The following is a 24,855-nucleotide window of genomic DNA, read 5'->3' as shown; positions in this document are numbered from 1 at the left end:
ATCCATTTGCTCTCAGATCTATGCATGAGTGGTGGGAAAATTACTTTTTTAATTAAGTTCTTCACCTGCCCCCGCCCCATTTTTGCAAAGTGCTTTAGCAGGCTTTCTTCTATCTCAGGCATATGTACTCAGTTGCTCTGTCGTGTCTGACTCTTTGTGACCCCATGCACTGTAGTCTGCCAAGCTCCTCCATTCATGGGACTACCCCAGCAAGAATAGTGGAGTAGGTTGCCATTTGCTACTCCAAGAGATCCTCCCGACCCAAGGATCAAACTTGCGTCTCCTGTGGCTCCTGCATTGGCAGGCAGATTCTTTACTGCTGCACCACCTGGGAAGCCCCCCTCTATCTCATAGCAAAGCCAAAAAGCTTTCTTTAAATTATCTGATACATATTGAAGAGTTAATAGAACAAATTTGTAAATTCAGTGAAAGCTTAATTTCCATGGTGAAGTTGGGTCGGCTAAACCCTCAGCCATCATCAGCTTAGTTTCCTAGTGTCTCTTGGATTTGGGTCATGTCTTTTCATTTTCATAGATTTTTCTCTTACCTCTACTACCCTATGAGTTTGAGGGGAGGCAGTCTTTTCTCCCTTACAAGTTGTCACTTCCTTATTCTAATGCAGGCACTGCTTCTAACCCTTTCATTCTGTTCTTATCAGCATTCACAGCATGAAATGTGATTCTTCTATTACTTAATTCCTTCCTTCCTTTCCTCTCACTCATTTCCACTCCTATTTTCCCATCTCCTTTCATTTCGCCCTCACATATTTTTCACTTTTCCTTATCATCATATGCTCGACATGAGAGAGCCAAATCGAACCCCACAGTTAAAAATAGTTTCTGGCATTATTTGTGATTCCTAAGATGTAGTCTCACAAATTACCTTTTCTCATCTGATTTCCATCGCACATGCTGACAGTGCTCCAATCTTGGTTTCTGATTATCCCATTACATAGTGCTTTCCCTTACATTTAGAGGAAACTTGCAAGTAATGGTTCTGTTTGGATAGCACTGCCTAGTCATCATTTACAATTTTATGGAACTGGAAAGGCCAGGAGAGGAAAGACATGGGACTCAAGTTCCTATTTAAAAGGGAAAGCATTAAATAACTATTTTGGTAATAGTTAGAATCACTACTCATCATCGTGCTACACTGGAGCCTCCTTTGTGATTGCTAAGTTGTGTCTGACTCTTTTGCTGTAGCCCACCAGGCCTCTCTGTCTATGGGATTTCCCAGGCAAGAATCCTGGAGTGAGTTGTTATTCGCTCCTCAAGGAGATCTTCCTGACCCAGGGATTGAACCTGCATCTCCTACATTGCAGGTAGATTCTTTACTGCTGAGCACTGGGAAATCCCCAACATATTAGTATCATAGGACAGGATAACTGTTTTTCTTACCAAGGGGAAATGCTGTGTTCTCTGTTGAGGAGTAATGCTTTTAAAATTCATTCTTAAAAAGGCAAATGCAATAGCCTACACAATGTTATAATATTTCAGGAAAAACTCATCACAAATAAATGCATAGGAAGTAACCTAACAATTCACTTACTTCATTCATTGTTTTTACTATGTAGTCTGTATGTATTCACACTCTGTCGTCATGCACAGCATTTATCATGTGTGTGTGTTTGCCTTGTGTATGTGTGTGTCTGTGTGTTTTAGCTATGCTCTGAAAACATCCTATAAATAGCTAAATTCATGTAAAGCCACAATGCCCAGAAGGCTGAATGATTGACTGTTAACATTGATCGTTTGGGTATAGAAAAAGAAATTTCTAATACGAATAATACCATTTTTCTTATGCATTCTAAGAACCTCTTATATTCAAGAGTGAATTTTCCTTACATATATTTATTTCAATTGACCTCATAAAGTACATCTGAGAGTATAGTATACCATGTAATTGAGAGCTGGACATCTAATAGATGCTATGTGAGATCTTTGGGGGAATGAAAAGATAATGAAATTCCTATTCTTGGTGGGAGATAATGACTGTCCTTTTTTCTCTTCTGCAAAGGCACACTATCATATTCTAGTTGATGGTCCCTATATATATATTTTTTTAAGGTACATTAGTAATTTCAGAGAAGCCAGATATATCTTGCTTTGGGGGAATGCAGTTTAGCTCTTGGGGCCAGACTATAGCTCCTGGATTATGTTCAGCAGACTTTTCTAAAAGATAAGCTTTTCTTCCATGACTTGGATAGTTCCACATAATTTTCTTCTCCTTTCCTGTTCTTGACAGGTGCATGAGGCAGTCCCATGTTACACTGAGTGCAATCAGTATTCCTGGGTTGTAGAGCACTGGTCTCCATGCAAAATCCACAATGAGCTGAGGTCCCTGCGCTGTGGAGGAGGAACGCAATCTAGGAAAATCAGGTGTGTGGCCATGGAGACATTTGGGAAATGTGACAGTGAAACTTACATATTTTGATGAAAACAACAGTGTTGCTGATCCAAGTACACTCTGATTCTCAAACTATATCTTCTGTCTTTTGCCCGTCTTAAAAAAAATTATGTATTTATTTAGCTGCACCAAGTCTTTGCTGTAGCATGGGGTATCTATTTCCCTGACCAAAGCTTGAACCTAGGCCCCCTGCATTGGGAGTGTGGAGTGCTGGCCACTGGACCATCAGGGAAGTCCTTGCTCATCTTTAAGTATTCCTGAACACATAGGACCCTTGAGCTGCCATGTATATTGTGGGATTCTATCTGCACGTCAGCCACAATCTTGAACATTTCCTGCAGATGACTTCAGTGGAAAAACCAACTGCATGGAAAACCATCACATCCCTCCAATGATGCATGGCCATCACTGCAGACATATTAGATGATTTGGACTATAATGCCAGGTCACTCTTTTGCTCTATGGTTAGTATAGCTGATGGACATTATCTTAATTTTGGATGTCAATACATTGAAAAAGTCAATTTAAACCCCCACAATTAGACTTCAGAATGTAATATGAGAATAAACTATGACCAACCTAGACAGCATATTAAAAAGCAGAGACATTATTTTTCCAACAAAGGTCCATCTATCTAGTCAAAGCTATGGTTTTTCCAGTAGTCATGTATGGATGTGAGAGTCGGACTATAAAGAAAGCTGAGCACAGAAGAATTGATGCTTTTGATCTGTGGTGCTAGAGAAGACTCTTGAGAATCCCTTGGACAGCAAGGAGACCAAACCAGTCAATCCTAAAGGAAATCAGTCCTAAATACTCATTGGAAAGACTAATGCTGAAGCTGAAACTTCAAATCTTGACCTGATGTGAAGTGCCAACTCATTGGAAAAGCCCCTGATGCTGGGAAAGACTGAAGGCAGGAGGAGAAGGAGTTGACAGAGGATGAGATGGTTAGATGGCATCAGCGACTTGATGGACATGAGTTTGAGCAACCTCTGGGAGTTGGTGATGAACAGGGAAACCTGGCATGCTGCAGTCCATGGGGTCGCAAAGAGTCAGACATTATTGAGCGACTGAACTGATTGAACCAGTGGTCCAGTGGTTAGGATTCAGCACTTTCACTGCCAAGGGCACAGTCTTAATCCTTGATCAGGGGACTAAGATCCCACAAGCTGGTTTGTGCAGCCAAAAAATAATAAAGGTCTATTTAGAAATGATTTGGGAAGAAAGAAGGATAATTTTATTATCAAACAAGGAAAATAGCAATGAATGTTAAAGAAGAATCATAAGCCAAAATATTAACCATAAGCAATGATTTAGTATGTAAGCTCAAGAAGAAATCAACAATCGTGTAGTAATCTTTTCAGTTGCCTGAGTGTAGTATGTCATTTTGCTATATTTAGGAAGCTTCATTTCAACTTGACACACTGTGCCCAAATTGGGTAACTCCCTAATGAGTTATCTTTGAGATTGAAGTCAGTTGCCAGGTCACACCTAACTTCTATGTGTTGGTCTTATTCAACACCAGTGAACTTAGTTTATTCAGTGATTCAGTATATATCCACCATTTCTGAGACTTGGTCCCATTGTCACAAAGTCACTGGTAGACAGTTGAAAGAAATAGCCACTGGCGAAATTGCAGAGGTGCTCCTCATCACCAACCCAGGCAAAGGGCTCATAAACATATTGTCTTTCTTTCCCACTGTTCACTGCCTTTTCCCCTGGGGACTGGTTGCTCAGGCTGTCACAGACTGGGCTTCTACCCCTTTTTCTTCAAAATCTGTCTCTTGTGTCCTATTTTCTCACGGCTTTGAGAAATGACTGACTAGCCTGGCTTATCAGGTAATACGTGTAAATGAGCTGTGGCATCTCTCACTCTCATCCCAGCCTGGCCTCTTAGCACTATTAAAGCAAAGTCACACGAGAGAGAGGAAAGCTTTAAGAGAATAAATTGCTACCGGCAGGATTGTGGCAGGTTGATTGAGGAAAAACACACTTGAACAAGAGGGCCTTTAAGCCAAACCTCTCAGCTCAAATGGATGAAGCCTGGTATAATAAAAAAAAGGACAACTACCAAATATGTTTTGTGGGTTGAACTGTGTCTCCCCCCGCTAAAAATAAAAAATCTACGCATTGAAGTGTTAACCTGCAATGCCCGAGAATGTGGCTGTATTTGGAACCCTAACCCTCAACCCAAAAATGGCAAGAGGAGGGATTTTCAAAAAAGAAAATGTAATCAGTGGTTTTAATGATTTTGAGAAGTTTACTAAAATAAGAATTGACTATTGAGTTTGGCAAAGGGGAATCTATTGATGATATCAGTTCTGTCTGGAATGATGATAAAAGTGTGGTTAAAGGAAGTCCAAGAGGTAATAAAGGAGGAGGAGGATGTGGGGATAGTGAATATAGCCATGCTTTATTTATTTATTTCTTTATTTGTGTAATAAAGTTTTATTAAAGTATAAAGGAGATAGAGAAATCTTCTGACATAGGCATCAGAAGGGGGCAGAAAGAGTACCCGCTTGTTAGTGTTAGCAATGAGTTTATATACTCTCCAATGAATCCAAAGAATGTCTGGAGGTTGTAAAGACCTCACCAGACCTACTCCCATAATTTACATTTTAAGATAACTATAGCCATGCTTTAAAGCAGTTTTGTAATGAGTTTGAATAGAAATGAAAGTGATGACCAAAGCGGAAGATATGGCAAGGACACTGATGCATATGTAATTGCAGGGGCATTTTCATTTGAGAACATCTTCAGTTTCAGTCTATGTAAGTCTTTACTTTTGTGCTTGTCAGAATCACTGGAAGACTCTCTTCTTAAATCACATGTTAAATAGATAATCCTAGAAACCTGTATTTTGGGAACCCAATGAAAGAAGGCTAATGTGGTAAACAGAATGATAGCTCCCCAAAATATTCACATTCTAACCCTTGAAATTTGTGAATATGTTATGTTAAATAGAAAAAGGGTCTTTGCAGATATGATTAGGGAAGATTGGCCTGGATCCTCTGGATGGGAACAGTTTATTCACAAGTGTCCTTAAAAATGGATGAGGGGATGGGAAAGGAAAAAAGCAAGACACAGAGAGATACAAGGCTTTGAGGAGAGAGAAAGGAATATGGTGGCTTCTAGACTATGAAAGAGGTTAGGAGACGATTCTGCCCTAGAGCCTCCAGAAAGGAATGTAGCTTTGCCAGACTATTGATGTTAGTCTAGTGAGTTCCATGTTGGATTTCTATACTACAAAATTGTAAAATAATAAATGTGCATTGTTTAAGTCATGAAGATAGATCATTTTGTTCACTATGTTAACTTTCCTTAAATCTTATTATCAGTATGATGTTCCCATCCTTAGTTGGGCCATGTGTTCTCTAACTCGAAGACCTGTTTTATGACCCTATACAGATACTAACCCTTCAGTTACCAGCAGGGGCCATGCTGGGGTCATCACCTAGCTCTGTGTATTGGGAAAGGGCATCTCAGAGCTTACTGCTACTGCTGCTGCTAAGTCACTTCAGTCATGTTTGACTCTGTGCGACCCCATAGACGGCAGCCCACCAGGCTCTGCCGTCCCTGGGATTCTCTAGGCAAGAACACTGGAGTGGGTTGCCATTTCCTTCTCCAGTGCATGAAAGTAAAAAGTGAAAGTGAAGTCACTCAGTCGTGTCTGACTCTTCGAGACCCCATGGACTGTAGCCCACCAGGCTCCTCTGTCCATGGGATTTTCCAGGCAAGAGTACCGGAGTGGGGTGCCATTGCCTTCTCCATCTCAGAGCTTAGGTACTCCTTAAACATAAACATACTTACAATAAATCCTCCAGTTTTTCTGCTTCACCTTCTTTCACATTTCCAAAGGTACTTGGTGCCACAGATTCCTGAATTTTTCATGTATTCTGATGTGTAATGGAATTACTTTCTTTGTTTTCTTTTGAAGGCTTAGTGATCAGTTTTCTTTGTGTGCTAAAATACCACTAGTCCATCTACTTCCCATCATTGCCTTTGTCCTTTCCCATGGTTTTTGTCCTTGCAAGATAATGCCTTTCCTTCTCCCCTGTTTTTTTTTTTTTTTTGTAATAAATTCCTTTGCTATTGTTTTTGTGGCATATTGGGAGCAGACAAAGACTAATGCATATGTCCAACTGGACACCATTGACCAGAAGTATTACCTCTTCTTTTTTCAGCAAAATCATAAAGGAATATCAGCTGAAGAGTGTGCAGGCAAGAAGGAAAGCAATTTTCAGCTTTTAAGTTTGCCCAGGGAAAGGCATTAAAGCCATTTAGTGGTTCCTCCTTCCAGTATTGACTATTACCACAGGAGAAATTAAAGTCTATAGATGACTCTGTACCTTGCCTCCCTACATTAGAAGACATGACTTACATCTCCTGTTTACCATTTTTTGTTAACCTGCTTTATACAGTATCTTTTTTTTTATTACTTAGCACCTCATAAAGTTTATTTTGTACCAAGTTATAGACTTCAGTGCAGTTTTCCTTAATAAAAAAAAATTATAGAAAAGAAACTCCTTGTGCATAGGATAATTCATTCCAGTATAGCATGATTTGTAAAAGCTAAAAGCTTTTCCAGCTAAAGCTCTCCAGCACAGCCCTCTTAAGTTGCTTATTCCTTGGCTGTGGCTTTGTATCTGAAAGTAGCAGATCAGCAAATGGCACCATTTATCTTATCATCATTGTCATTTTCACTTTTACTTTGATCATTATCATTGGAAGAAGGAATCTTGTCCTTTTTTTTTCTTTCTTTCAGTTCTGTACCTTAGCACCCAAGAAAGGGCATGGTACAAAGTAAGCCCCTCAAAATATTTAATAAATGAATCATTATTAACAGATCACTTTGTATTCCAATACCAAACAAAAGAAGCTTATATACAGCAAGTCTTTATTAAATATTTTTTGAGAAAATAATTTAAAATTAACTTTGAATTGGGATATAATATAAATGGAGAGAAATGCCCACAGCATAGGGTACAGCTCCATGAATTTTCACAATATGAACTCATCTGTGTAACCAACCCAGAGGCCAAGACACAAAGTTTTACCAGGACTACATAAGCCCCTATCAGTCAATAACCATTCCCACAGGGGTAACTGCTATTCTGTCTTCTGACACCATAGATGAGTATTGCCTGTTAAGTGTCTGTGAAGGGAAGTGTACAGTCTGTACTCTTTTTGTGTCCAGCTTCTTTTGTTCAACATTGTGGTTGTGAGCTCCATTCATGCTCTTTCATGCAACAATAGTAATGAATTCTTATTACTTAATAGCATTTCCTTCAGTGAGTTTATCACAATATATTTGTTTATTTTACTGTGGCTGAATAGCTATTGTAGATATACTACTATTAATTCTACTTTGGCTAATTATAAATAGTGGTGCCATAAACATTTCCAGGCAGGTTTTTTTTTTTGGGGGGGGGGGATCCACATTTATCTTCTGTATATAAACAGAAGTGGAACTGTTGGGTTACACTGTGTTTGTATGTTTAGTTTTAATAGACATACTACCAATTAGTTTGCCAAAGAGTTTATGCTCCAACCAGCAAAGTGAGAAGAGTTACAGTTGCTCCATATTCTTGCCAATCCTCCCTATTTTCCATGTTTTTGATATAAACCATTCTGGCAGGTATATAGCAGTATAACGCTTTGGTTTTAATTTGATTAAATCAGCAGCATGATTATTTATCCCATCCCCATCAGCATTTATCTCAGAGCAACAATAATACGTGCATCAGTAGCACATGCTCAACTGCTGCATGAAAATGCTTGCATGTTGCTCTTTGGTTTATAATATGAAAATTCTTTACTGAAATGCAGAAAATACCTAAAAGAAAAATATGTTCAAATGTTTTTTCAGTACTTTGCCATGACCTTAAATATATTGAACAAAAACTAGGGAACCTTAGATGCTCTGAGCTAGAAGTCCAGGAACAGTCTGAGAGAGTCATAGGAACAATGCAAGGTCTAGTTATTACAAAGTGATGAATTTATTCAGAGGAGAACGTTCAAGATTTGTTACAGTGAAAAGACCTAAGTAAATATATTGTAGATAGTTCTCTTTAGATGGAGAGTTCTTCAAAGATGAGTATTGTCTCTAGTCTTTCCCTGCTCTGCTGAATAATGGCTCTGCCCTGAGTTACCACTCAATAAAGCCTGGTTGGGTTTCCCTTGTGGCTCAGCTGGTAAAGAATCCACCTGCAATGCGAGAGACCTGGGTTCTATCCCTGGGTTGGGAAGATCCCCTGGAGAAGGGAAAAGCTACCCACTCCAGTATTCTGGCCTGGAGAATTCCATGGACTGTGTAGTCCAAGGGATCACAAAGAGTTGGACACGACTGAGCAACTTTCACTCACTCACTCAAAGCCTGACTGATTGAAAGGTCTTTTGTTTATTTGTTTGTTTTTTGCCCTGGTTTCTCTATCAGTCTTATTTTATATTTAATTATCTTGGAGGGGTAAGTAATTAGAATATATCATAACAATTTTAAACTTACTCCTCACTGTTTTAAGTGTTCAAGCTATCTTATGATCTTGCATTATAGATGCATGAATGCTGCTGATGGTGAAGGGGGAGTTGTGGATAACAGCCTGTGCAACCAGGATGAGATTCCCCCAGAAACCCAGTCCTGCTCTCTTCTGTGTCCCAACGAATGTGTCATGTCTGAGTGGGGACCTTGGAGCAAATGCCCACAGGTAATTTCTCTCGCCTTGTCACTGTTCTAATCCTCCAGGACTGCCATCACTTTTCTTCTCTCCGCTTTTACAGTGCAGCTCTCCAAAGCATCCTTCTTGTAACATGGGAAAATAATTTTGCCTAAGAAAGAAAAAAAAAAAGAATTCAGCAAGTGTGACAGAGCAATTTAAAATGCCAGTGCTTTTTCTAAGCCCTTTATTCTGGCAGTACGAACAAGGAAAAGGACCCTAAAATGGTCACACTAGGATTCAGATGTATGCCAACCATTAAAGGGCCTTCTTTGGTACCAAAATCATCCTCATTATAATCTGTTGGTTCTGCTCCATTTTTCCCTGGCAGAATCAGTATGTCTTAGTACCTCATTGGGTTATTTAGCTTCTGTTAGTGATGAGTGATGATCTGTTTTGCCTCGTGCTGTTTTCCCAAAGATAATGTGTTCTTTCACCATGTTCTTCTTCTTCCAAACCTGACAAAAAGTCCTTTTTTGAAAGTCTAAAGCATTTGCCTTTTCCCTCTTTAAAAAACAAAAAAATGGAAGTGTAACAGGAGTATAGTAAAATAAATATTCTTTAAGTAGCACAGTTCAATTTAATATTCTCAGAAGATAAGGTTGGATATTTTAGACTTATGTTTCTGCTTAAAAAGCTAAAAGAGAAAATGAGGATAAGGAGCATATTATATGGCTCCAAATGTTGGGAAGGAAAGAATTAGGACACTTTGATTTCAGTGGTGATACCGATTTGCGAAGATTGTAGAAAATCTTTGTATGAAAATGGAAAACACATTTTTACTTTCATTGAAGTATAGTTGATTTAGAATACCTCATTAATTTCTTCTGTACAGCAGAGTGACTCAGTTATGCATACATGTATCTTTTCCATATTCTTTTCCATTATGGTTTACCACAGGATACTGAATATAGCTTCCTGTACTATACAGTAGGACCTTGTTGTTTATGCATCCTATATATAATAGTTTGCCTTTCCTAATCTCAAACTTGCATTCTTTCCCTCCCCTCCCCACTGTGACAACCACAGGTCTCTCTCTCTATATCTGAGTCTGTTTATCTTTCATAGATATGTTGGTTAGTATTGTATTTTAGATTCCACATATAAATGATATCATATGGTATTTGTCTTTCTGACTTACTTCATTTGGTATGAATCTCTAGGTCCATCTGTGTTGATGCAAGTGGCACTATTTCACTCTTTTTGATGGCTGAGTAATATTCCATTGTATGTATGTACCACATTTTATTTGTCCATTCATCTGTGTACATTTATGTTGTTTCCATGCCTTGGCTACTGTAAATAGTGCTGCTGTGAACATAGGGATGCATGCATCTTTTTGAATTATAGTTTTTTTCTGGATATATGCCCAGGAGTAAGATTGCTAGATCATATGGCAACTGTAAGTTTGGTATTTTTGAGAAACCTCCATCCTTGTTTCCATAGTGGCTGTACCAACTTACATTCCCACAGTATAAGATGGTTGTGTTTTCTCCACACACTCTCCAGCACTTGTTACTTGAGAGCTTTCAGTAATGGCTGTTCTGACTGGTGTGAGGTGGTACCTCATTGCAGTTTGATTCACATTTCTGTAATAATTATTGACATTGAGCATCTTCTCATATGCCTGTTAGCCACCTGCATGTCTTCTTTGGAGAAATATCTATTCTGCCATTTTTTGATTGGGTTGTTTGTTTCTTTGTTGTTGAATTATATGAGCTGCTTGTATATTTTGGAAATTAAGCCCTTGTCAGACACATAATTTGCAAATATTTTTTACCATTTCATAGGTTGTCTTCTCATTTTGTTTATGGTGTCCTTTGCTACTCAAAAGCTTTTAGGTTTCATTAGGTCCCATTTGTTTATTTTTGGTTTTGTTTCTATTGCCTTGGGATACTGAACTAAAAAACATTGGTGTGATTTATGTCAAATAATGTTTTGCCTGGAAAATATTTTTGAAATTAGTTAATATGCTATATTTGCAGTTTTTGACTATTGATTCCTTATTAATTATTGCTATTTTATCTTTGATGTTTCTGTAATTCTTTTCATGAAAGACTTTGTCCCTGTTCTTTTGTGTTTAGTCGCTTAGTTGTATCCAACTCTTTGCAACCCATGGACTTTAGCTTGCCAGACTCCTCTGGGATTTTTCCGGTGAGAATACTGGAGTAGTTTGCCAGTTCCTCCTCCAGGAGATCTTCCTAACCCAGGGATTGAACCTGTATCTCCTGTGTCTCCTTTATTGCTGGCGATTTCTTTACCTGCTGAGTCATAGGAAATCCCTTTGTTCTTTGGGGATAGATTCATACAATGTTAAGATAAAGAGGCACCAATTAAAGGTAACTTGTAGAAATGGAATGTCCTACTAAGTCATATATTTTGTGTGTAACTTGAATATAATAAAACTTAACATTTCATGAACACTTATTTTGTGCAAGGCACGAGTAAGAATGCTTTCCTTTAGCCTTTGCAATAATCCTACTTAAGTACATACTGTTATCAGTCCCATTGTATAGCTGAAGAAACCGATTCTCAGCAAGGCTCTTAAAGTAGCTTGCATAAGGTTTCACATTTTGTAAGTGATGGAGCAGTTAATGAGTCATCTGATGGAGCCAGTGCCTTTGATCTCACATTCTCAGCTCACTTATCTTAGAAGAATAAAGGTGGATTTAGACTCAACACTTATTTCTTTAAGATGCAACATTTGTTTCAAGAACAAAGCTAATTACTTGAGCTATCTGTATAATTATTCCATGACTGAGGACATAAATTCACACTTTAGAAAGTGTGGCAGCATATATTCTTTATTAATCAACTTGCAGAAGAATTAGCAACCTTAAGAAGTTTAATTGTAAAGGTTACTATCTTCCTATGAATATTGCAATAAGGATTTCATGATCTGAGCCGCAGTCAGTTCCTGGTCTTGTTTCGCTGACTGTATAGAGCTTCTGCATCTACATCTGCAAAGAATATAACCAATCTCATTTCGGTATTGACCATCCGGTGATGTCTCTGTAGAGTGGTGTCTTGTGTCCTTGGAAGAGGATGTTTGCTATGACCAGTGCATTCTCTTGGCAAATCTTCATTAACCTTTGTCCTATTTCATCTCGTACTCCAAAGTCAAACTTGTCTGTTATTCCAGGAATCTCTTGACTTCCTACTTTTGCATTCCAATCCCCTATGATGAAAAGGACATCATTTTTTGGTCTTATTTCTAGAAGGTCTTGTAGGTCTTCATAGAATCATTCAGCTTCATGCTCAAAATTCTCCAAGCTAGGCTTCAACAGTACCTGAACTGAGAACTTCCAGATGTTCAAGCTGGATTTAAAAAAGGCAGAGGAACCAGAGATCAAATTTCTAACGTCTGTTGGATTATAGAAAAAAAAACAAGCAATTCCAGAAAAACACTTAGTTCTGCTTCATTGACTACATTAAAGCCTTTGACTGTGTGGTCACAACAAACTGGAAAATTCTTAGAGATGGGAATACCAGACCACCTGATCTGCCTCCTGAGAAACTTATATGCAGGTCAATAAGCAAGAGTTAGAACTGGACATGGAATAACAGACTGGTTCAAAATTGGGAAAGGAGTATGTAAAGGCTGTATATTGTCACCTTCCCTTATTTAACTTATATGCAAAGTACATTATGCAAAATGCTGGGCTGGGTAAAGCACAAGTCAGAATCAGGATTGCTGGTAGAATTATCAATAACTCAGATATGCAGATGACACCACCCTTATGGCAGAAAGTGAAGAGGCATTAAAGAGCCTTTTGAAGAATGTAAAAGAGAAATAAAAGCTGATTTAAAACTCAACATTCACAAAACTAAGATCTTGGTATCCAGTCTCATCACTAAATGGCAAATAGATGGGGAAATAATGGAACCGGTGACAGACTTTATTTTCTTGTGCTCCAAAATCACTGCAGATGGTGACTGCAGCCATGAAATTAAAAGACATTTGCTCCTTGAAAGAAAAGCTATGATAAATCTAGACAGCATATTAAGAATCAGAGACATTACTTCAGTGACTAAGGTCTGTCTAGTCAAAGCAATGTCTTTTCCAGTAGTCATGTATGGATGTGAGAGTTGTACCCATAAAGAAGGCTGACCACCAAAGAACTGATCCTTTTGAACTGTGGTGCAGTAGAAGACTCTTAAGGGTCCCTTAGACTGAAAGGAGATCAATCATGTCACTCCTAAAGGAAATAACTTTGAATATTTTTTGGAAGGATTGATGCTGAAGCTGAAACTCCAATACTTTGGTCACCTAATGTGAAGAGCCAATTCATTAGAAAAGACCCTGATGCTGGGAAAGATTGAAGGCAGGAGGAGAAGGGGAAGACAGAGGATGAGATGGTTGGATGGCATCACTGACTCGATGGACATGAGTTTGAGCAAACTCCCAGAGATGGTGAAGGACAGGGAAGCCTGGCGTGCTGTAATCCATGGGATCTCAAAGAGTAGGATGTGACTGAATGACTGAACAACAACAATAACTACCTCCCTCACTTTTTTTTTTCTAGTTTTCTCACAGAAAACTCCATTAAGCTATGATCACTTGGCCATGAAAACATTGCCCCTTTAAGTCAATGTGTCTTGCCACTGACAGCTGAAATGCTTGTCTCAGGAGCATGTTATGATGGCCTGGCATTCTGCGTTTCCTTCTTCAAGTTTCTTGGAGGCAATTTTCTTTAAGGTTTGCTTCTCTAAACATAAGCACTCTATTTTTGGAGTGTTTAGAAACTGGAGCTGGAGAAGATAGTTTAACCTTCTTTCATGTGTCTAGAAGATGACACATTTACTCGCCTATCAGCATGAAGTGAGGGAGTTGTTTCTTCAGGTGTTTATATTCCTTCTAAGTTACATATTAATAATAATATCACTGACAACAATGACAATACTGTCATTGAGCCCACCGTATGTAACTGACACTGTGCTGGAGTTTCATAACTGCACTTTGCTATGATGTCAGAACACTTACCCACAGTCACTCAGGTCTATCCAACCACAATGGCCTCATTCTTTCTCAGATGCATACTGCTTTCCAGTGTAAATAAAGACATTAAAATGGAAAAGAAAGGTAATCAGGGCTCGTGCCTGATTATTTTCCCTATCTTCAAATATGTTGCATCATTTTAATAAATTGTGGCATCTTAGCATAATGCCCCAACATCATGGGTACTTTAAGTAGTGCTCAATGGTGATCATCATCATGATTATACGAAGTTACTGAGCTGAATCTGTGTGCCTGAAGTTTAACGAGCACTTCAGTGAACATTTTCTGAGCAAAACGGAAACAATTATTGTAAATTATTCTGTGTACTGTGTGCTGATTCTAAATATTGGCCATTATTTGCCAAGTTCTCCTTTGACAGTCTGCAGTGTGACATATGTTAATGAAACCAATTCACTGTGTAATTTTTTTCTTATTCCTTTTTTTCCCCCCAGGTCAGTTCTTTAAAGACAAATACATAAACATAAAAACAGAAAATAATTTTTGTAAAGCCAAAATATTTTTGAGACAAATACACATTTATCTTATACACCCACAAAATCTGAAATTTATATTTTGATTTAGTTATAATAAAGTTATTTATTGTGAAATAAGCTTAATATTTTAAAACATAGTTAAGTAAATCAATTTGGCAGTTAATGAAAGAAACTTAGCAAAACCAGTTAACTAATTAAAACTATTTCTTGATTCCCCGTATTTGTCTTATATTCTGAGGCCAAACATATATATCCAGACTATCAGTGCATCGAGGAGTTGACAGTTCTCAGTATCTTTTGTAAATACATACTGTTTAGACTGAAGTGACTTAGCAGCAGCAGGTGTAGCAAAGGATGCAATGATTACTAGCAATCTGTTTCTTAGTTCACACAGTGTTCACTAATAAGATGGTAGGCACCATATAAAATAATTAAATATATACTTTCTAACCTCTGGGTCAATGATTTTTACCCAGCTCCTCTGTCTCAGTCCTGAAATTGAGTCAGTCTGTCTGGGGTGTTTCCCATGAGGTTCCATGTCTGATAACTTTCCAGGTAATACTGGTTCTGCCATTCTGGGGACATGCTTTAAGTCACAAGGCTCTTAGTCATTGCTTCAAATCATATTCTTTGGCAATCTCATTTTAATTACATTTTTTCTTAATCCTACTTATTTATTTATTTTGACGGGAAATGGCCTTTAAAAATTTACATTGATGTTTATTGAGATATAGCAGACATACAGCACTGAGTAGTTTAAGGTGTACAGCTTCATGCTTTGACTTTTTTATTAATTGCAAATTAATATGTAATTTGTTATAATGACACACATTATGAATTGATTACCACAGAAAAATTAGTGAACCTCCATCAATTCATATAGATACAAGATTAAATAAATAGAAAAAAGTTTCATCTTCTTATGAGAACTCTTAGGATTTACTCTCTTAGCAACTTCAATACATAACACACAGCAGTGTTAATTACATGTGTCATGTTGCACATCTTATCCCTAGTACTTATTTCTCTTTCAACTGGAACTTTGTACCTTGTGATTGCCTTCTTCCAGTTCTTCCTCTCCGCACCCCTGCTTCTGGTAATAACAAATCTAATCTCTTTTGCTATGAGTGTGTTTTTGAAATATAATTGACCTACAACACTTTGTTAGTTCCTGTCACACAGCATGGTTTGTTAAGAACTGAATTGTGTGCCAAGTATAACAAAAAGGACCTAAGATAGAGGCATTAAAATTTATAATGCAGCCATGTTAACTGTCCTGGGAAAAATTGGGGATCAAAAATGGATCAAGCAAAAACAAATACAATTCAAGACAGAATTTTAAGAAAATGGAAAACTGTGTGTTTATTTTCATTTCTTGTTTTTTCTTGTTCCCATAAGACACAGAGATATACACACCCATACTAATCAATATATATGTGTAATTTATTTTTTGATTCCACTGTGCTCACTTCTGTAGAATGCTTTAATGTGAAAGGAATCTTGTAGAATTATACATGTAAAAGTTTTTGAAATCCTGTTCACGCTTTAAAGATTCGTGTGTATAAAAACACATATGCATATATATGCATCTGTGTATATCTACATACTTATATTTTATATATATAATAATTTGTTGTTTATTGCACAATATTCCTCTCTTATCTACCTAATATTTTTTCTAGTTTTTATCCTGAGCCTTCATACTTCAAAATTATGCTGATGAATATTCATAAAATCTCCAGGAGAGGTTTACAAATTTCTGAATTCAGAAACTGCTCCATCCCTGACACATCTGAAGGACTACATGGTTCTGTTTATTTACGATGCCAACTCTTACAAGAAATTTCCAATGATTAGTAAAGATTTTCTATATATGAGTCTCCCTGGAGGCTTGACAAAGAAATTTCTTAAACAATTATATAGATAAGAAAAAACAAGGAGGGTCTTGGAGATTAATTTCCAAACTGCTATTAACTTTACAGAAGCAAGCCTTCAGAAACTCTCCCCAGAACGATGACTCAAGTTTTAGCAAACCCATTTGAACTTTAATTGATTCACTCTCAGCTGAATGCATCAAAGGCAGGCTAGTACCATCACTGGGCATCCTCTCACACTGTGAGAATTGGAGACTCATTAAACAGTGGTCTGAATGCAACTTCATGATCAAACAGTGACTCAAATCTTTGCATTATCACCAGAACAACCTGTGGAGAAAAAGCACAAAGGGAAATTTTGCAAACAAACTATGGAGGGCTTAAGTGTCATCAACTCTAGATTCTATCATAGTCTTAGTGTACTTCCAAAATACATCTTTTTCCAATACTTTACTTTTCTCTCTAATTCTTTATGTATGTGCCATACACTCATGAAACCAGCATAGATATATGTAGGCACATAAAGACCACCATTAACCCTGCAGGTGAAGACAAAAGACACTGCTTTAAAAGAGAAAAAGAAATGCATGCTGGTTTTCTGATAAGTGCTCCAAAATTAAGTGTTTGAGGTTAAGAAAAATACCTTCCCCCCCTCCCATGGTGCTTATGTGTTATTTTTGGTAAGGGCTGTCAACAGTGGTGTTCAGTTACTGATGACTCAGCATGTTAGCACCTTAGCATTGCCTCTGAAAGTTATGTTTCCAGGGAAGCAATTTACCCCAATATTTATGACTAGTCTTCATCTCCAAATGCTTCATCAACCTCTCCTCACAGTCCGTAACATGCACATGACAACCTGTATTTGTCTCCGGAGGACATGTCTAATGGTCACAACCCTCAAGCTGTCTGGTGCTTTTCTTTGGCTCAGAACTAAAAGCCAGAGGAGAAAGATGATAGTTTTCTATGCTCTGATTGCAAATTCGGGTTGCCTCTGTTACACTGATATTGGCTTTTGTCAGAAGCCCAATAACTCATTACTCAGGGACTTGAGTATTTTACCCCTGTGAGCAGTGAGCTTTCATAAAACTCAGAACTATTCTGATTTCCTCAATCAAATTAGGTCCTACAAAAATAGGTGTCTCATTTCACGCAGGTTAGCAGCAAATGACAGTCCTATAAAAGCAGCCTTTGAGCTGCTTCAGTTTTTAAAGTTTAATATGTTTGTTATCACTTTTTATACAGTACAATTTCTTTGACTATCACTATTACCTATTTAAAGTACAAAATAAGGTTTCCATTGCTCTCAATCTCTCTCTACTCTCTGACTCTCTCTCTCCCTTTCTTTCTACCTATCTTTATCTATCTCTATAATTTATAAAATTATATAATAAGCCCCCTAAATTAATCACTCAACTTCAATATTGATCACTCAATTTCAATATTGATCACCCAGCTTCAATAATTATGTACATGACAGTTTTACTCATTTCTTCTTCCCTGGTTCTTATCCCTTCTCCTATAAGTAAGTAACTTTAAAGTATATCCCACACTTCATCTCATCTCTAAATATTTTTATATAGCTTCCTGAGAAATATGACTAATTACAACAAAAACAGAAAGCTACAGTATTTTTTGTACTTTGTAGGAGGATGGTTTTCAAAAACTGAAAAACATGATTCTCATACAAATTATAAAAAATTAATTAACTCGTTAATAATTAAAGCAGTATGATTGTAAGTTTCAGGGATTAGAGAGGACAGAAAACTATTCACAAGGTTGGAAGAGCAATTGTTTTATTTGGACTAGACTGAATTTATGCTCCTACTGTAAACAACTAAAGAGTAAAATATACAAAACAGCAGTCTTAAGATATTGGCTCATATGTAGCATGCAACTATGATCCTAAGAGAAGAAAACCAAATGATGTGAGTCTTACAATCACCATGGCTTTCTGGGTTAAAGGGATTGTCTGGATGGTGATGCCAGGGATGTGATGCCTACAAGATCATGAGGAGGCAGAGGTCAAACGTCAGAGAGGACATGGCTGAAGTTTGAAGAGTAAACTACTGAAGAGGTGTGTGTGTGTGTGTGTGTGTGTGTGCGCTCCATCGTGAAGTCATACCTGACTCTCTGCAACCCCATGGACTGTGGCCTGCCAGCCTTCTCCGTCCATGAGATTTCCCAGGCAAGAATACTGAGTTGGGTTGCCATTTCTTCTCCAACTGAAGAGGGTCGGTTCAGTTCAGTCAGTCAGTCGTGTCCGACTCTTTATGACCCCATGGACTGCACCACGCCAGGTTTCCCTGTCCATCACCAACTCCCAGAGCTTGCTCAAACTCATGTCCATCGAGTCAGTGATGACATCCAGCCATCTCATTCTCTGTTGTCCCTTTCTCCTCCTGCCTTCAGTCTTTTCCAGCATCAGGATCTTTTCCAATGAGTCAGTTCTTTGCATCAGGAGGCTAATGTATCGTAGCTTCAGCTTCAGCATCAGTCCTTCCAATGAATATTGAGGACTGATCTGCTTTAGGATTGACTGGTTGAATCTCCTTGCAGTCCAAAGGACTCTCAGGAATCTTCTCCAACACCACAGATCAAAAGCATCAATTCTTCTGTGCTCAGCTTCCTTAAGATCCAACTGTCACATCCATACATGACTACTGGAAAAACCATAGCTTTGACTAGATAGATGGACCTTTGTCAGAAAGGAATGTCTCTGCTTGTCTAGCTTTTCTTACAAGAAACAAGCATCTTTTAATTTCATGGCTGCAGTCACCATATGTAGTGATTTTGGAGAACAAGAAAATAAAATTTCCATTGTTTCCCCATCTATTTGCTATGAAGTTATGGGGCCTGATGTCATGATCTTCATGTTTTGAATGCTGAGTTTTAAGCCAGCTTTTTCACTCTCCTCTTTCACTTTCCTCAAGAGGCTCTTTAGTTCCTCTTTAGCTAGGCAAATGAAGAAATCTATTGTTGGCCAAAAAGTTTGTTCTGATTTTTCCAAAAGATATTACAGAAAAACTTGAACAAACATTTTTGCCCAATCCCGTAGACATCTAGATGGAGGTCTCTTTAAATTCTTATTTAAATACTAATTTACTCATCCATGGAGAAAAACTGCATAAGTCCACACAAGAAATGGCTCCTGGGGAGCTACAAGCTGTACACATTCCACAGATCACCTAAGTCTGAGAGATATTGTAATTCTATCCAACCTGTAAAGAGGTAGCTCTGCAAGCTCTCAAGGATCTAACAAGGGTTATGCCTTAGGAGGAGGGCTAACCTAGTGCTGAAGTCTACTCTAGAATACCCTAATAAAATTTACACAAAACTTAGAAGGATCAAGGAGATTCACAAGTAACTTCACTGTGTGGCAAAACAAACTTCAGTATACTTATATGGAAGACAAAAAATTTAATTAAAAACAAAAGTTTAATAATATAACATTCAGAGTGTCTAAGGGTGGTTAGTGACTAGTAGAAGGCATGATCTGGGCTTAGGCAGGGCTGATAATATTTTGTTTCTTGAACTCTGGGCTGGTGTCTAATTAAACTATTGGATGTTTTATGTATATCTTGCATTCACCATATTTCCTAAATTTTATTTTGGTAGCTTTCTTTATTGGTTCACATATTTAGGTTTTCCTAATCATATGATCATGCAAACTATATATAATCATATAACCTGCAAATAATTACTTTTATCTAACTTTTTGATATTTATATAACTTTCTCTGGACATATTTTATTAGAAAGAGCTTTCTAAATAATGCTAAAAATCAAATTAAAATTATTTCAGTTTTTTCCTGGTGTTTATCATAATATGTTTGAGCCATTTTTTTAAATTAAAATTTAGTTTATTTACAGTGTTATATTCCTTTCAAGTGAATAGCATAGTGATTCAGTATTTTACAGATTATACTCCATTGAAAGTTATTATAAAATAATGGCTATAATCCCCTATTTTATGTAATGTATAATTATTACTTACCTATTTTATACATAACAGTTTTTATCTCTTCTGCTTACCTGTCCCCACTGGTAATCACTAGTTGGCTTTCTGTATCTATGATTTTATCTCTGTTTTGCTATATACATTCACTTCATTTTTTTTAGATTCCACATATAAGTGATATCTTACAGTATTTGTGTTTCTCTGTCCTACTTATTTCACTAAGCATAATATTCTCTAGGTTCATCCACATTTCTTTAAATGCCAAAATTTCATTCATTTTAAGCACTGAATAATAATATTTCATTGTATTCATAAAACACATCTTCTTCATCCATTTGGCTACTGATGGACATTGAGGTTGCTTCCATATCTTGGATACTGTAAATAGTACTAATATCAACACTGGGGTGTATGCATCTTTTTGAATTACTGTCTTAGGAAGGTTTTGGTTGCTTTTATCTGTTTTTTCTGGGTATGTGGCCGGGAGTGGACTGTTGATTCGTATGGTAGTTCTATTTTTAGTTTTGTGAGGAACCTCCATACTGTTTTCCATAGTGACTGGACTAATTTACATTTGCACCAACAGTGTACAAGGGTTTCCTTTTCTCCACACCCTTGCCAACATCTGTTATATGTAGATATTTGAATGATAGCCACGCTGACTGGTGTGAAGTGGTGTCTCATGGTGGTTTTGAGTCACATTTCTCTAACAATTAGTGATATTCAGAATCTATTCATATGCCTGTTATCCATTTGAAAAAAAAAATGTCTATTCAGTTCTTCTGCCCAATTTCTTTGTTTGGGTTGTTTGTTTTTGGCATTATGTTATATGAATTATTTGTATAGTTTGGATACTAACCCCCTGTTAGTCATACCTTTTATAAGTCCTTCCTCCCATTCCATAGATTGTCTTTTCATTTTGTCCACAGTTTCCCTGATACGTAAAAATGTTTGAGTCTGTCCCATTTGCTTATTTTCACTTTTATTTCTTTTGCTTTCGGAGATAAATTCCCCCCAAAATAGTGCTGTGGATTTATATTATATAGTCTTCTGCCTATGTTCACTTCTATGAGTTTTATGGCTGCAGATCTTACATTTAGGTTTTTAATCCATTTGAGTTTATTTTTGTATATGTGTGGGGTAATGTTCTAATCTCACTGTTTTTCATTTAGCGGTCAAGTTTTCCCAGAACTACTTATTGAAAAGAATGTCTTTAATCTATTGTATATTCTGGCCTCCTTTATTGTAGATTAATTAACCATAGGTGCTGTGTGCTTACTCACTCATTCGTGTCTAACTCTTTACTACCACATGGACCGTAGCCTGCCAGACTCCTCTGTCCATGGGGATTCCCCAGTCAAGAATACTGGAGTGGGTTGCCATGCCCTCCTCCAGGGGATCTTCCCAACCCAGGGATAGAACCCAGGTCTCCCACATTGCAGATGGATTCTTTACTGTCTGAGTCACCAGGGAAACCCACATAGGAGTGTCAGTTTATTTCTGGGCTCTCAGTTTTGTTCCATTGATCTGTGTTTTTGTGCCAGCACCATTCTATTTTGATTCCTGTAGCTACCAGGAATTATTATCTGGTATTATCACCAGGGAGAATGGGCAGAAGGAAAATGGGCAGAAGAACTGAATAGACTTTTTTTTTTTTTTAATGGATAGCAGGCACATGAAAAGATTCTGAATATCACTAATTATTAGAGAGATGTGAATCAAAACCACAATGAGATACCACTTCACATCACTCAGCATGGCTATCATTAAAATATCTACATATAACAATTATTACCTAGCTATTATTTAGACTATTACCAGCTGTTATTTAGGCATTCCTAAGATGTCTTTTTGCGGCACAGTCTAAAATCAGGAAGTGTAATACCTACACCTTTGTTCTTCTTTCTAAAGGTCACTTTGGCAATTAGAGATCTTTTGTGATTCCATATGAATTTTAGGATTATTTGTTCCAGTTTTGTAAAAAATATAATGGTTATTTTGATTGGTATTGCATCAAATATGTAGATTGCTTTGGGCAGTATGGCAAATGGCAGCCCACTCCAGTACTCTTGCCTGGAAAATCCCATGGACAGAGGAGTGTGGTAGGCTACAGTCCATGGAGTCACAAAGAGCTGGACACGACTGAGTGACTTCACTTCCAACCCAAGAGCACTAGAATAGTTTTCCATTTCTTTCTGTCATCTTCAATTTCCTTTATAAACATTCTATAATTTTCAGACTACAGGACTTTCATCTATTGATTAAGTTTATACATAGGTATTTTATTCTTTTTGATATGATTTTAAACAGGATTGCTTTTTTACTTTCTCATTCCTATAGTTCAGTATTAGTGTATTGAAAAGAAACAGATTTCTGTATATTAATAGGGTATCCTGAAACTTTGCTGAATTTATTCATTCTAATAATTCTCAGGTGGAGACTTTAATGTTTTCTGTACAAAGTATCATGTCATTTTCTAGTAGTGACAGTTTTACTTCTTTCCAATTTGAATATCTTTTCTTTATTGTTTTAAAATCATGAGGGCATGTTAAGAGTGGGCATCTTTGTCTTATTCCTGAATTTAGAGGAAAGACTTTCAGCTTTTCACTGTCAAGTATGATGTTAGTTAAGTGTTTGTCATAAATTGCCTTTATTGTATAGAGGAAAATTACCTCAATACACACTTGGATGAGAGTTTTTATCATGTATAATGTTGAATTTTGTCAAATTCTTTTTCTGTATCTATTGAGATGATCTTGCAATATTCATCTTTCCTTCTGTTCATGTGGTACATCACAGTAATTGATGATCTGATATAAATCCTACTTGATCATGGCATATGGTCCTTTTTATATGTTGTTGGATTTGTTTTGCTAATATTTTGTTGAGGATATTTTCAGCTATATCCATCATAGTTTTTGGCTGGTAATTTTCTTTTTTGTAGTGTCTTTCTCTGGTTTCAGTTTCAGGGTAATGATGGCCTTGTAGAATGAATTTGGGAGCTGAGGTATTTCAGCTATTCTCTTGTATTGTTGTAAAGGGGTGTTTGCTCTGACCAATGTGTTCTATCGACAAAACTCTGTTAGCTTTTGCCCAGCTTCATTTGGTACTCCATGACCAACCTTGCCTTTTACTCCAGCGATCTCTTGACTTCTTACTTTTGCATTCCAATCCCGTATGGTGAAAAAGATGTGTTTTTTAGTGTTAGACCTCGAAGGTCTTATAAGATTTCATAGAACTAATCAACTTCAGTTTCTTTGACACCAGAGGTTGGGGCATCAGTTCAGTTCAGTTCAGCCACTCAGTCATGTCTGACTCTTTTCAGCCTTGTGGACTGCAGCATGTCAGGCTTCCCTGTCCACCACCAACTCCAAGAGCTTGCTCAAACTCATGTCCATTGAGTCAGTGATGACATTATACCATCTCATCCTCTGTTTTCCCCTTCTCCTCCTGCCTTCAGTCTTTCCCAGCATCAAGGTCTTTTCAAATGAGTCAATTCTTTGCATCAGGTGGCCAGAGTATTATAGCTTCAGCTTCAGCATCAGTCCTTCCAATGAATATTCAGAACTGATTTCCTTTAGGATTGACTGGCTTGATCTCCTTACAGTCCAAAGGACTCTCAAGAGTCTTCTCCAAAACCCAAAAGCATCAATTCTTCGGCACTCAAATTTTTTTACAGTCCAACTCTCACGCACACTGCTGGAAAAACCATAGCTTTGACTAGATGGACTTTTGTCAGCAAAGTACTGTCTCTGCTTTCTAATGTGCTGTCTAGGTTGGTCATAGCTTTTCTTCCAAGGAGCAAGCATCTTTTAATTTCATGGCTGCAGTCACCATCTACAGTGAGTTTGGAGCCCAAAAAAATAAAGCTTGTCAGTGTTTCCATTTTTCCCCCATCTTTTTGCCATTAAGTGATGGGACCAGATGCCATGATCTTCGTTTTCTGGATGGTGAGTTTTAAGCTAGTGTTTTTCACTCTCATCTTTCACTTTCATCAAGAGGCTCTTCAGTTCCTCATGTCTTTCTGCCACAAGGTTGGTGTCATCTGCATACCTGAGGTTATTGCTATTTCTCCTGGCAGTCTTAATTCCAGTATAGACTTGGATTACTGTGATGTTGAATGGTTTGCCTTGGAAACGAATGAAGATCATTCTGTTATTTTTGAGATTGCATCCAGCTAATGCATTTCAGACTCTTTTGTTGACTCTGAGAGTTACTCCATTTCTTCTAAGGGATTTTTGTCCACAGTAGTAGATACAATGTTCATCTTAATTAAATTTGCACATCTGAATTACATTTGTCCATGCCTGTCTATTTTAGTTCACTTATTCCTAAAATGTCTATGTCCACTCTTGGCATCTCCTCCTTGACCATGTCCGATATACCATGATTCATGGACCTAACATTCCAGG

At 37.4% G+C, this 24,855-nt stretch overlaps 1 protein-coding gene across 1 annotated transcript in view; it reads left to right on the top strand.

Moving 5' to 3' along the window:
• The window catches only part of THSD7B (thrombospondin type 1 domain containing 7B), a 910,123-nt gene that overhangs the window by 778,872 nt on the left and 106,396 nt on the right, over positions 1-24,855 (top strand). Inside the window, exons 15-16 of the mRNA XM_068968986.1 lie at positions 2,245-2,378; positions 8,960-9,110. Coding sequence (XP_068825087.1) covers positions 2,245-2,378; positions 8,960-9,110 — 285 coding nt within the window. The remainder of the gene's footprint in view (positions 1-2,244; positions 2,379-8,959; positions 9,111-24,855) is intronic.

This window comes from Capricornis sumatraensis, chromosome 3, assembly GCF_032405125.1.
Source record: "Capricornis sumatraensis isolate serow.1 chromosome 3, serow.2, whole genome shotgun sequence".
In the NCBI taxonomy this organism is placed as follows: domain Eukaryota; kingdom Metazoa; phylum Chordata; class Mammalia; order Artiodactyla; family Bovidae; genus Capricornis; species Capricornis sumatraensis.
Note: the sequence above shows the minus strand (reverse complement) of the source record. Positions and strands in the feature narration are given on the sequence as shown.